The sequence below is a fragment of the Sebastes fasciatus genome, chromosome 22 (genome assembly GCF_043250625.1).
Source record: "Sebastes fasciatus isolate fSebFas1 chromosome 22, fSebFas1.pri, whole genome shotgun sequence".
NCBI classification, from domain to species: Eukaryota; Metazoa; Chordata; class Actinopteri; order Perciformes; family Sebastidae; genus Sebastes; species Sebastes fasciatus.
Window position 1 is genome coordinate 9,565,873 of NC_133816.1, and position 12,963 is coordinate 9,578,835.

The 12,963-nt window shown below is 36.2% G+C and overlaps 1 protein-coding gene across 2 annotated transcripts; it reads right to left on the bottom strand.

Annotated features, from left to right (window-relative positions):
• Positions 1–1,336: 1,336 nt before the first annotated feature.
• On the bottom strand, positions 1,337–5,539 carry LOC141760989 (olfactory receptor 2A25). 2 transcript variants are annotated; one of them, XM_074624136.1, is made up of 3 exons: positions 5,421–5,539; positions 4,268–5,181; positions 1,337–1,922 (listed from the first exon to the last, which is right to left on the bottom strand). In XM_074624136.1, exons 1-3 carry the CDS (start codon positions 5,463–5,465, stop codon positions 1,781–1,783), a joined length of 1,101 nt encoding a protein of 366 aa, XP_074480237.1. In that variant the 5' UTR covers positions 5,466–5,539; the 3' UTR covers positions 1,337–1,780. The 2 variants fall into 2 exon arrangements, with proteins under 2 accessions (XP_074480237.1, XP_074480238.1); XM_074624137.1 differs by lacking the exon at positions 5,421–5,539 and having other exon boundaries at positions 4,268–5,361.
• Positions 5,540–12,963: the final 7,424 nt, after the last annotated feature.

The window sequence follows — 12,963 nt, forward strand, 5'->3', positions numbered from 1 at the left end:
GCACCAAAGTCCACTGTACATTCACTAGATATTCTCAAAGCTAAACTAACTCTTCTGCAGTGTAGTGTGCGCGCATGAACGTGAGGTGGAGCGAGCTGTGAGTGAAGGCAGGCAGGCAGGCAGAGGAGCAGAGACTCCGGCCCTGGAGACCAAAGCTATGGTCTCACCCGCGTCCTCCGACCGCGGCCAACACTGTTTTGCAAGACGGGCTTCACTAGATAGAACTTTGCGGTTTTGGTGCTTCCCTGTAGTTTGTGTTGGAGTCGGAGTCTGAGTCTGAACAGCGTAGCCACACGCGAGCGCGCATGGGACACCGACCCGCAGTGATTTACTGTATACGTTTAAGAAGTTACAAACAGTCCCTTTAAATAAGTTTCCTGCTTTTTAAACGAGCTGTTTCCTGCTTCTTTAAAAGGGAAAACTCTCCACCTTCTATGTGGATGTCCAATCAGTGTTGTTGGTAAATGTAGTCCATTGAAGCAATAAATTCCTGTTCTTATCCTACTGTATTGACCCAGAGAGCTGAGTTCTCCTGCTTGCGGAGCCGTGCTGGCAGTGCCTACATGTACCAGGATGCATTGTGTGCGAGCTTCTGGCACCTGGAGGGTTCCCGCTGGCCATATCCTCTTGCACGGCTAATGCAGCCCTGCATTTCTTTGGTCGTATACTCTGGCTTGAATAAGTCAGCCAAAACAAGTTCAAATGTGTCCTCGTCCATGACATCCTCTGCACTCATATTTTGGGACGCCGTTTTTGCATTTGGAAACGTAACTAGTTTGCAATACAAGTAAATGGAACAAGGACATTTTTTTTTAGCGGCATCTAGAGTATGTGTGTCCCCTGGCTACCCAGGGACGGAGACTAGAAATCTAAGCTGAAATACCAGCCTGTAGTTCTTCCTTTCCTCCGACTACGTCCCTATCACACGCCAAATGACAGCATTTGATGCAGGAAGAACAACAGTAGCAGCAAACTCAGCTTTCTTGGTCAATATAGCACGCACTGAGGAATTATTGCTCCAATGGACTACGTTTACCATCAACACTGATTGGACGTCCACATAAAAGGTGGCAACTTTTTCCCTTTAAGCTAAGCTTAGCTTGGTTTTGATCCGATACCAAGTAATACCAGGGCAGGTATCGCTGATATTGATAGCCGAGGCATTATGTTTTCGGGTTGTCCTTCCGTCCGTACGTCCCATTCTCATGAACATAATACCTCAGGAACGCCTGGAGGGAATTTCTTCAGATTTGGCACAAACGCCCTCTTGGACTCAAGGATGAACTGATACGAATTTGGTGGACAAAGATCAAGATCACTGTGACCTCACAAAATACGTTTTTTGGAATAAATTATTTAATATTTAATATCCACAAGGTTAAGAACACATGGGAACAACATTCACCAGACGATGTGTTTATCCTCTATCCCAGTCATTTGAATCCCAAATGCTGGGCTGTTTGTGGCCTTGAGGTCAGAGACTTGTGACCTGAAGACTTGAGGTTTAAATCCCTGGACCATCCAGGAAAAATGTACAACAAGAGAACTGTCCACTTCTTCTTCCACCGTACTCCAGCTCCAATGTGAATCTGCATGTGTGCTCTCCTGACAAAAAGGTCACAAATAGAGCGACGTGCTGATGTTGGCGTGACCATGATGCACATCCAGAGGGAAGACACCTTATAGGATCATTATGTTCCAGGCGGTTCCTTTAGTTCCCTTTAAGACTTGAGCTGTTATCCAAATATTCTGTGTAAATATTGACCTGCTTTTCCCCGCATCAGTCATTGTCCGTATCGCCTTGACATGATTCTGAGTCATGTGAGGAACGCCTGACTGACATTGGCCGTGTTTCCTCCTCCTCCTCTGGGACTTGCGAGACCTGCAGGGAGATGATCGTCTGCGCTGTCAGCGTTCGCTCCCTGAGGGGGATAAAAAGAGAGGAAAAAGAACCTGAAATAACACTTTAGGTTCAGCGGGGATTGTGGTGGAATGTCTTAACACGCTCAAATTTCCAAAACACTCACAAGGGAATTATTTTACTGTGGTTTCATCCTTAAATCAGGCAACAAATGTCAATCTAATTAGTCATATTGTAGCAATAGTCATAGTGATATCGATCCATATGCACCAACAAGTTTCACACGTTTCTTTCAATCAGGTGACCTTATCTTGCTATTAATCCCCCTCCTTCAAAGATCACTTTTAGATTTCCCATGTTTTTGCTGTTGCATTCAGCACTTATATTTTACATAATGTGGTTACATCTTTCTGGTTATCAAATGTTTATTATTTTTAGTAAAGGACAGGCCAATTAAGTTTAAAACAGAATCAGAATGATGATACGAGGCTACCCTTGTAGTTAAGATTAAAACAAATAAACAAAAGCAGTGGTAATAAAAACAGTAAAACTCATAGCAGAAACATAGAAAAACACAGTAAAATCAGCAAAAAAATAAAAAATATATTGAAAACAAATTAAAAAATATAGAAACGAAAAATAAAAAATATAGAAACAGAAATAAAAAAATATAGAAACAAAGAAATAAAAATATAGAAAAAAATATATATATAGAAACAAAAAATAAAAACATAGAAACAAAATAAAAATTAGAAACAAAAACTTAAAATATAGAAACAAAAATATAGAAACCAGAAAATAAAAATACAGAAACAAAACAAACAACTCAAGTTTATGGATCTCAAGCTCTAAGGGAGACCTACTTAAGTATCTGGACAAAAATTTCATAATGTATTTTTTAAATCTTAGATTTGAGAAATGTTTTAGTTCATAAAAAACAATAATAGGCCTACTGTAGAAACAAATTAAACATCTAAAGTATGTACAGCACGGTACTGTGTTTCCTGTGTAGTCTAATATTGTCCTTTAGTTTCATATTTTGGGAAATAGCCCACGCTTATTTGCTTTGTTTTGTAACACTCTTATGTCTGTACGTTAAATATGAAGCTACAGTCAGGAGCCGGAGAGAGTATTTCCCAAAATATGGAACTATATTCCTGTATAATAAGTGTGATCAGCATAGCATTTAACTATCTAATTTCAGACAGGAAAGTGTCTGTTTCTCTATAAACGAATGTGTAGGTGTGTTTGGATTGTGGATAACAGACATGCAGGTTTATCAAACAGTAAATTGAATATAGTGAGCACAAGAACAAAGTACTATCATGTGGTTTACTGCTTATTGTTATTAGGGGTGGAAATTTCAGATATTTTTCTCCACTGGTATAATTTTCTTTCCATATATGCAAATGTCCACATACATGAATCTGTAAAGAAACATGTTTTGACATGAATCCCACTATGATTCCACTTTCTGGTGTTTTATTCATCACTTATAAGCCAGATAACTCATTTTGGGTTGCCAGGTTGTGAAAAATCACTCTGGTTGATGACACTTAGCCTGAGAAAAGGGTCATCTTTAACAGACTTGATGACTAATTAGAAAAGTGAGAGCATTTAATGACTCATCAGCCCGATTTTTTTCACAGCCTTGCAACACAAAACTTGCTCTCATCATTCTATAGACGCTGTATAAAGGTTGCATAATAAATGAGAAATGGCACCATGATTTCTGCATGGATTTAAAGTAAAAACTAATTAAAAACTGGATGCATCTATTGCAGGGGTCAGCAACCTGCGGCTCCAGAGCCACATGGGGCTCTTCAGCTCCTCTCCAGTGGCTCCCTGTGGATTCTTTTTTTTTTTTTTAATTAGTGGAAATGAATAACTGTTTTTTGTTTACATTTTCATTTTTATTTATCATTGTTGTAGGTCTAATGAACGACGGTACGACGAAGTATTAGGACCACTTTGAGGAAAAAAAAATAATCTTAGATTTCGAGAATAAATTCAAAATATTGTGAGAATAAAGTCGTAATATTATTAGAATAAATGTATTAGTTTACAAGAAAAAAATCGTAATATTATGAAAATAAGGTCACAAGTTTAAGAGAAAAAAAAGTCGTAATATTATATTACATTTTTTTTTCTTTTTCTTTCTATATTTTTCTTTTTCTTTCTATATTTTAAGTTTTTGTTTCTAATTTTTTATTTTTTGTTTCTATATTTTAATTTTTTATTTCTATATTTTTCTATTTCTGTTTCTATATTTTTTATTTCTATATTTTTTTTCGATATATATATATATATATTTTTTTTGTTGCTGCTTTTACTGTGTCTTTCTATGTTTCTGCTATTAGTGTTACTGTTTTTATTACCACCGCTTTTATTTATTTTGGAACATACCTTGTGATGTGTTGTTGCGTGTGTGGCCAGTTGTTGTGCACAGTCCATCCGAGGACGCTCTTCAGGTACCGGGAGCAGCAGGGGAACCTGTAACTCAGCTGCTCCATCAGCTCCTCTGTACGCAAACCGTAAACCACCGGAGCAACGCACTGAGCCAAGCTGAAGAACGCGAAGATCACCACGGCTGCCATCTCTTTAGTGTCCGGCTGGATGAGCGACTGGTTGCTAAGCATCGAGAGCATGAAGTTCACAAAGTTAGGCAGCAGGTAAACCGCCAGCTGGGTACCGTGGAGCAGGATGGTCCTACAGCCGGCTCGGTTGCGCCGGTTCACCACCCCTAACCTCCGTCCTTCCACCAGGATCCTCACGTAGCTGTACAGTATCACCAAGGTGCACACACCGATGAACAACACCTTCTGCAGCTCGCCTTTCTTCAGCTGCTCCCCTCCACACATCCCGTTATACTCCTCTTGAGGGAGGAGGAGGCTTAGCGCAATCACCAAAGCAACCAGCCAGGTGAGCGCACCTAGCAACCAAGCCCAGCGCCCAGATGTGGAGGCGGCCGTGGTGTAGCGCATCGGGTGGCACACGGCGCAGTATCGGTCCAGCGCCATGACCGTGAGCGTCAGCAGGATGTTGGACGCGCTGCTGATCAACACGGTGATCATGGCGAGGCACGCGGACCTGGTCAGCGGCCGCGCGTCCAGGTGGTAGAGCTGGTGGTAGTAGAAGACGCTGCGCATGCCCAGGTGAACCAGGGCGGACGCCAGCAGGTGGAAGACGAGCACGAAGCGGGCGTGACTGCGGAGCTGCTCCACGCGGACTATGGTCCAGTTGATGACGAGGTTGAAGAAGAGGAGCACCGAGAAGGACACGGTGGAGACGTAGAAGCGCACGCAGGTGTAGTCTCTCACCTCGGTCGTCGTGTTGTTGTTGGCTGACATTATTCCTCAGCTGCTGGGTCTAGTTGGTGGTGATGAGGAGGATGATGATGATGGTGATGATGATGATAGCAGTGGAGTTGATCGGAAAGAAAGTTTGTCCGCCGCATGATCCTCTCTCACTGCTGTCACACTGAAGACTGACTCAATACCATCAACCTCTCTCTCTGTCTCTCTCTCTCTCTCTCTCTCACTCTCTCTCTCTCACAGACAGACACGCACACAAAGTAATTTGGATGTCTGATGTTACTGTACATATATGCTGCCACCTTCTGCTGCGATCAGGAACAGCTGCTGATCCATGCAGGTGCTGTTGCTGCTCTCTGGGTTTCATGTACTTCAATAGAAAGAACTGAGAATCAAGAGCTCACACTGTAAACCCAGATTTGTATTTGAATTAAACTTTTAAGTGGTCATTACTTATTCTTTTATGTTTCATAAGAAACGGTGTCATTACTAAATCAAATCAGTTGTTTGCACTAATCAGCTGAAGTTTGCAGTGCAATTATCATGTTAAGCAGAGATAACTTAGTATGTTACGTTTTAAGCAGAGATAACTTAGTATGTGAGGTGTTAAGCAGAGATAACTTAGTATGTTACGTTTTAAGCAGAGATAACTTAGTATGTTACGTTTTAAGCAGGGATAACTTAGTATGTTACGTTTTAAGCAGGGATAACTTAGTATGTTACGTTTTAAGCAGAGATAACTTAGTATGTTACGTTTTAAGCAGGGATAACTTAGTATGTTACGTTTTAAGCAGAGATAACTTAGTATGTTACGTTTTAAGCAGGGATAACTTAGTATGTTACGTTTTAAGCAGAGATAACTTAGTATGTTACGTTTTAAGCAGGGATAACTTAGTATGTTACGTTTTAAGCAGGGATAACTTAGTATGTTACGTTTTAAGCAGGGATAACTTAGTATGTTACGTTTTAAGCAGGGATAGCTTAGTATGTTACGTTTTAAGCAGAGATAACTTAGTATGTTACGTTTTAAGCAGAGATAACTTAGTATGTGAGGTGTTAAGCAGAGATAACTTAGTATGTTACGTTTTAAGCAGAGATAACTTAGTATGTTACGTTTTAAGCAGGGATAACTTAGTATGTTACGTTTTAAGCAGAGATAACTTAGTATGTTACGTTTTAAGCAGAGATAACTTAGTATGTGAGGTGTTAAGCAGAGATAACTTAGTATGTTACGTTTTAAGCAGAGATAACTTAGTATGTGAGGTGTTAAGCAGAGATAACTTAGTATGTTACGTTTTAAGCAGAGATAACTTAGTATGTTAGGTTTTAAGCAGAGATAACTTAGTATGTTACGTTTTAAGCAGAGATAACTTAGTATGTTACGTTTTAAGCAGAGATAACTTAGTATGTTACGTTTTAAGCAGGGATAACTTAGTATGTTACGTTTTAAGCAGGGATAGCTTAGTATGTTACGTTTTAAGCAGAGATAACTTAGTATGTTACGTTTTAAGCAGAGATAACTTAGTATGTGAGGTGTTAAGCAGAGATAACTTAGTATGTTACGTTTTAAGCAGAGATAACTTAGTATGTTACGTTTTAAGCAGGGATAACTTAGTATGTTACGTTTTAAGCAGGGATAACTTAGTATGTTACGTTTTAAGCAGGGATAGCTTAGTATGTTACGTGTTAAGCAGAGATAACTTAGTATGTTACGTTTTAAGCAGAGATAACTTAGTATGTTACGTTTTAAGCAGAGATAACTTAGTATGTGAGGTGTTAAGCAGAGATAACTTAGTATGTTACGTTTTAAGCAGAGATAACTTAGTATGTTACGTTTTAAGCAGGGATAACTTAGTATGTTACGTTTTAAGCAGAGATAACTTAGTATGTTACGTTTTAAGCAGAGATAACTTAGTATGTTACGTTTTAAGCAGAGATAACTTAGTATGTGAGGTGTTAAGCAGAGATAACTTAGTATGTTACGTTTTAAGCAGAGATAACTTAGTATGTGAGGTGTTAAGCAGAGATAACTTAGTATGTTACGTTTTAAGCAGAGATAACTTAGTATGTTACGTTTTAAGCAGAGATAACTTAGTATGTTACGTTTTAAGCAGAGATAACTTAGTATGTTACGTTTTAAGCAGGGATAACTTAGTATGTTACGTTTTAAGCAGAGATAACTTAGTATGTTACGTTTTAAGCAGAGATAACTTAGTATGTGAGGTGTTAAGCAGAGATAACTTAGTATGTTACGTTTTAAGCAGAGATAACTTAGTATGTGAGGTGTTAAGCAGAGATAACTTAGTATGTTACGTTTTAAGCAGAGATAACTTAGTATGTTAGGTTTTAAGCAGAGATAACTTAGTATGTTACGTTTTAAGCAGAGATAACTTAGTATGTTACGTTTTAAGCAGAGATAACTTAGTATGTTACGTTTTAAACAGAGATAACTTAGTATGTTACGTTTTAAGCAGAGATAACTTAGTATGTTACGTTTTAAGCAGGGATAACTTAGTATGTTACGTTTTAAACAGAGATAACTTAGTATGTTACGTTTTAAGCAGGGATAACTTAGTATGTTACGTTTTAAGCAGAGATAACTTAGTATGTTACGTTTTAAGCAGAGATAACTTAGTATGTTACGTTTTAAGCAGGGATAACTTAGTATGTTACGTTTTAAGCAGAGATAACTTAGTATGTTACGTTTTAAGCAGGGATAGCTTAGTATGTTACGTTTTAAGCAGAGATAACTTAGTATGTTACGTTTTAAGCAGGGATAGCTTAGTATGTTACGTTTTAAGCAGAGATAACTTAGTATGTTACGTTTTAAGCAGGGATAGCTTAGTATGTTACGTTTTAAGCAGAGATAACTTAGTATGTTACGTTTTAAGCAGGGATAGCTTAGTATGTTACGTTTTAAGCAGAGATAACTTAGTATGTTACGTTTTAAGCAGGGATAACTTAGTATGTTACGTTTTAAGCAGAGATAACTTAGTATGTTACGTTTTAAGCAGAGATAACTTAGTATGTTACGTTTTAAGCAGGGATAACTTAGTATGTTACGTTTTAAACAGAGATAACTTAGTATGTTACGTTTTAAGCAGGGATAACTTAGTATGTTACGTTTTAAGCAGAGATAACTTAGTATGTTACGTTTTAAGCAGAGATAACTTAGTATGTTACGTTTTAAGCAGGGATAACTTAGTATGTTACGTTTTAAGCAGAGATAACTTAGTATGTTACGTTTTAAGCAGGGATAGCTTAGTATGTTACGTTTTAAGCAGAGATAACTTAGTATGTTACGTTTTAAGCAGGGATAGCTTAGTATGTTACGTTTTAAGCAGAGATAACTTAGTATGTTACGTTTTAAGCAGGGATAGCTTAGTATGTTACGTTTTAAGCAGAGATAACTTAGTATGTTACGTTTTAAGCAGAGATAACTTAGTATGTTACGTTTTAAGCAGAGATAACTTAGTATGTTACGTTTTAAGCAGGGATAACTTAGTATGTTACGTTTTAAGCAGAGATAACTTAGTATGTTACGTTTTAAGCAGAGATAACTTAGTATGTTACGTTTTAAGCAGGGATAACTTAGTATGTTACGTTTTAAGCAGAGATAACTTAGTATGTTACGTTTTAAGCAGAGATAACTTAGTATGTGAGGTGTTAAGCAGAGATAACTTAGTATGTTACGTTTTAAGCAGAGATAACTTAGTATGTTACGTTTTAAGCAGAGATAACTTAGTATGTTACGTTTTAAGCAGAGATAACTTAGTATGTTACGTTTTAAGCAGAGATAACTTAGTATGTTACGTTTTAAGCAGGGATAACTTAGTATGTTACGTTTTAAGCAGAGATAACTTAGTATGTTACGTTTTAAGCAGGGATAACTTAGTATGTGAGGTGTTAAGCAGAGATAACTTAGTATGTTACGTTTTAAGCAGAGATAACTTAGTATGTGAGGTGTTAAGCAGAGATAACTTAGTATGTTACGTTTTAAGCAGAGATAACTTAGTATGTTACGTTTTAAGCAGAGATAACTTAGTATGTTACGTTTTAAGCAGAGATAACTTAGTATGTTACGTTTTAAGCAGAGATAACTTAGTATGTTACGTTTTAAGCAGGGATAACTTAGTATGTTACGTTTTAAGCAGAGATAACTTAGTATGTTACGTTTTAAGCAGGGATAACTTAGTATGTGAGGTGTTAAGCAGAGATAACTTAGTATGTTACGTTTTAAGCAGAGATAACTTAGTATGTGAGGTGTTAAGCAGAGATAACTTAGTATGTTACGTTTTAAGCAGAGATAACTTAGTATGTGAGGTGTTAAGCAGAGATAACTTAGTATGTTACGTTTTAAGCAGAGATAACTTAGTATGTTACGTTTTAAGCAGGGATAACTTAGTATGTTACGTTTTAAGCAGCGATAACTTAGTATGTTACGTTTTAAGCAGGGATAACTTAGTATGTTACGTTTTAAGCAGGGATAACTTAGTATGTTACGTTTTAAGCAGGGATAACTTAGTATGTTACGTTTTAAGCAGGGATAACTTAGTATGTTACGTTTTAAGCAGAGATAACTTAGTATGTTACGTTTTAAGCAGGGATAACTTAGTATGTTACGTTTTAAGCAGAGATAACTTAGTATGTTACGTTTTAAGCAGGGATAACTTAGTATGTTACGTTTTAAGCAGAGATAACTTAGTATGTTACGTTTTAAGCAGGGATAACTTAGTATGTTACGTTTTAAGCAGGGATAACTTAGTATGTTACGTTTTAAGCAGAGATAACTTAGTATGTTACGTTTTAAGCAGAGATAACTTAGTATGTTACGTTTTAAGCAGGGATAACTTAGTATGTTACGTTTTAAGCAGAGATAACTTAGTATGTTACGTTTTAAGCAGGGATAGCTTAGTATGTTACGTTTTAAGCAGAGATAACTTAGTATGTTACGTTTTAAGCAGGGATAGCTTAGTATGTTACGTTTTAAGCAGAGATAACTTAGTATGTTACGTTTTAAGCAGGGATAGCTTAGTATGTTACGTTTTAAGCAGAGATAACTTAGTATGTTACGTTTTAAGCAGAGATAACTTAGTATGTTACGTTTTAAGCAGAGATAACTTAGTATGTTACGTTTTAAGCAGGGATAACTTAGTATGTTACGTTTTAAGCAGAGATAACTTAGTATGTGAGGTGTTAAGCAGAGATAACTTAGTATGTTACGTTTTAAGCAGAGATAACTTAGTATGTTACGTTTTAAGCAGAGATAACTTAGTATGTTACGTTTTAAGCAGAGATAACTTAGTATGTTACGTTTTAAGCAGAGATAACTTAGTATGTTACGTTTTAAGCAGGGATAACTTAGTATGTTACGTTTTAAGCAGAGATAACTTAGTATGTTACGTTTTAAGCAGGGATAACTTAGTATGTGAGGTGTTAAGCAGAGATAACTTAGTATGTTACGTTTTAAGCAGAGATAACTTAGTATGTGAGGTGTTAAGCAGAGATAACTTAGTATGTTACGTTTTAAGCAGAGATAACTTAGTATGTTACGTTTTAAGCAGAGATAACTTAGTATGTTACGTTTTAAGCAGAGATAACTTAGTATGTTACGTTTTAAGCAGAGATAACTTAGTATGTTACGTTTTAAGCAGGGATAACTTAGTATGTTACGTTTTAAGCAGAGATAACTTAGTATGTTACGTTTTAAGCAGGGATAACTTAGTATGTGAGGTGTTAAGCAGAGATAACTTAGTATGTTACGTTTTAAGCAGAGATAACTTAGTATGTGAGGTGTTAAGCAGAGATAACTTAGTATGTTACGTTTTAAGCAGAGATAACTTAGTATGTGAGGTGTTAAGCAGAGATAACTTAGTATGTTACGTTTTAAGCAGAGATAACTTAGTATGTTACGTTTTAAGCAGGGATAACTTAGTATGTTACGTTTTAAGCAGCGATAACTTAGTATGTTACGTTTTAAGCAGGGATAACTTAGTATGTTACGTTTTAAGCAGGGATAACTTAGTATGTTACGTTTTAAGCAGGGATAACTTAGTATGTTACGTTTTAAGCAGGGATAACTTAGTATGTTACGTTTTAAGCAGAGATAACTTAGTATGTTACGTTTTAAGCAGGGATAACTTAGTATGTTACGTTTTAAGCAGAGATAACTTAGTATGTTACGTTTTAAGCAGGGATAACTTAGTATGTTACGTTTTAAGCAGAGATAACTTAGTATGTTACGTTTTAAGCAGGGATAACTTAGTATGTTACGTTTTAAGCAGGGATAACTTAGTATGTTACGTTTTAAGCAGAGATAACTTAGTATGTTACGTTTTAAGCAGGGATAACTTAGTATGTTACGTTTTAAGCAGAGATAACTTAGTATGTTACGTTTTAAGCAGAGATAACTTAGTATGTGAGGTGTTAAGCAGAGATAACTTAGTATGTTACGTTTTAAGCAGAGATAACTTAGTATGTTACGTTTTAAGCAGAGATAACTTAGTATGTTACGTTTTAAGCAGAGATAACTTAGTATGTTACGTTTTAAGCAGGGATAACTTAGTATGTTACGTTTTAAGCAGAGATAACTTAGTATGTTACGTTTTAAGCAGAGATAACTTAGTATGTGAGGTGTTAAGCAGAGATAACTTAGTATGTTACGTTTTAAGCAGAGATAACTTAGTATGTTACGTTTTAAGCAGAGATAACTTAGTATGTGAGGTGTTAAGCAGAGATAACTTAGTATGTTACGTTTTAAGCAGAGATAACTTAGTATGTTACGTTTTAAGCAGGGATAACTTAGTATGTTACGTTTTAAGCAGCGATAACTTAGTATGTTACGTTTTAAGCAGCGATAACTTAGTATGTTACGTTTTAAGCAGAGATAACTTAGTATGTTACGTTTTAAGCAGAGATAACTTAGTATGTTACGTTTTAAGCAGAGATAACTTAGTATGTTACGTTTTAAGCAGGGATAACTTAGTATGTTACGTTTTAAGCAGAGATAACTTAGTATGTTACGTTTTAAGCAGAGATAACTTAGTATGTGAGGTGTTAAGCAGAGATAACTTAGTATGTTACGTTTTAAGCAGAGATAACTTAGTATGTGAGGTGTTAAGCAGAGATAACTTAGTATGTTACGTTTTAAGCAGAGATAACTTAGTATGTGAGGTGTTAAGCAGAGATAACTTAGTATGTTACGTTTTAAGCAGAGATAACTTAGTATGTTACGTTTTAAGCAGAGATAACTTAGTATGTTACGTTTTAAGCAGGGATAACTTAGTATGTTACGTTTTAAGCAGAGATAACTTAGTATGTTACGTTTTAAGCAGAGATAACTTAGTATGTGAGGTGTTAAGCAGAGATAACTTAGTATGTTACGTTTTAAGCAGGGATAACTTAGTATGTTACGTTTTAAGCAGGGATAACTTAGTATGTTACGTTTTAAGCAGAGATAACTTAGTATGTTACGTTTTAAGCAGGGATAACTTAGTATGTTACGTTTTAAGCAGGGATAACTTAGTATGTTACGTTTTAAGCAGAGATAACTTAGTATGTTACGTTTTAAGCAGGGATAACTTAGTATGTTACGTTTTAAGCAGCGATAACTTAGTATGTTACGTTTTAAGCAGAGATAACTTAGTATGTTACGTTTTAAGCAGCGATAACTTAGTATGTTACGTTTTAAGCAGCGATAACTTAGTATGTTACGTTTTAAGCAGAGATAACTTTGTATGTTACGTTTTAAGCAGGGATAGCTTAGTATGTTACGTTTTAAGCAGAGAT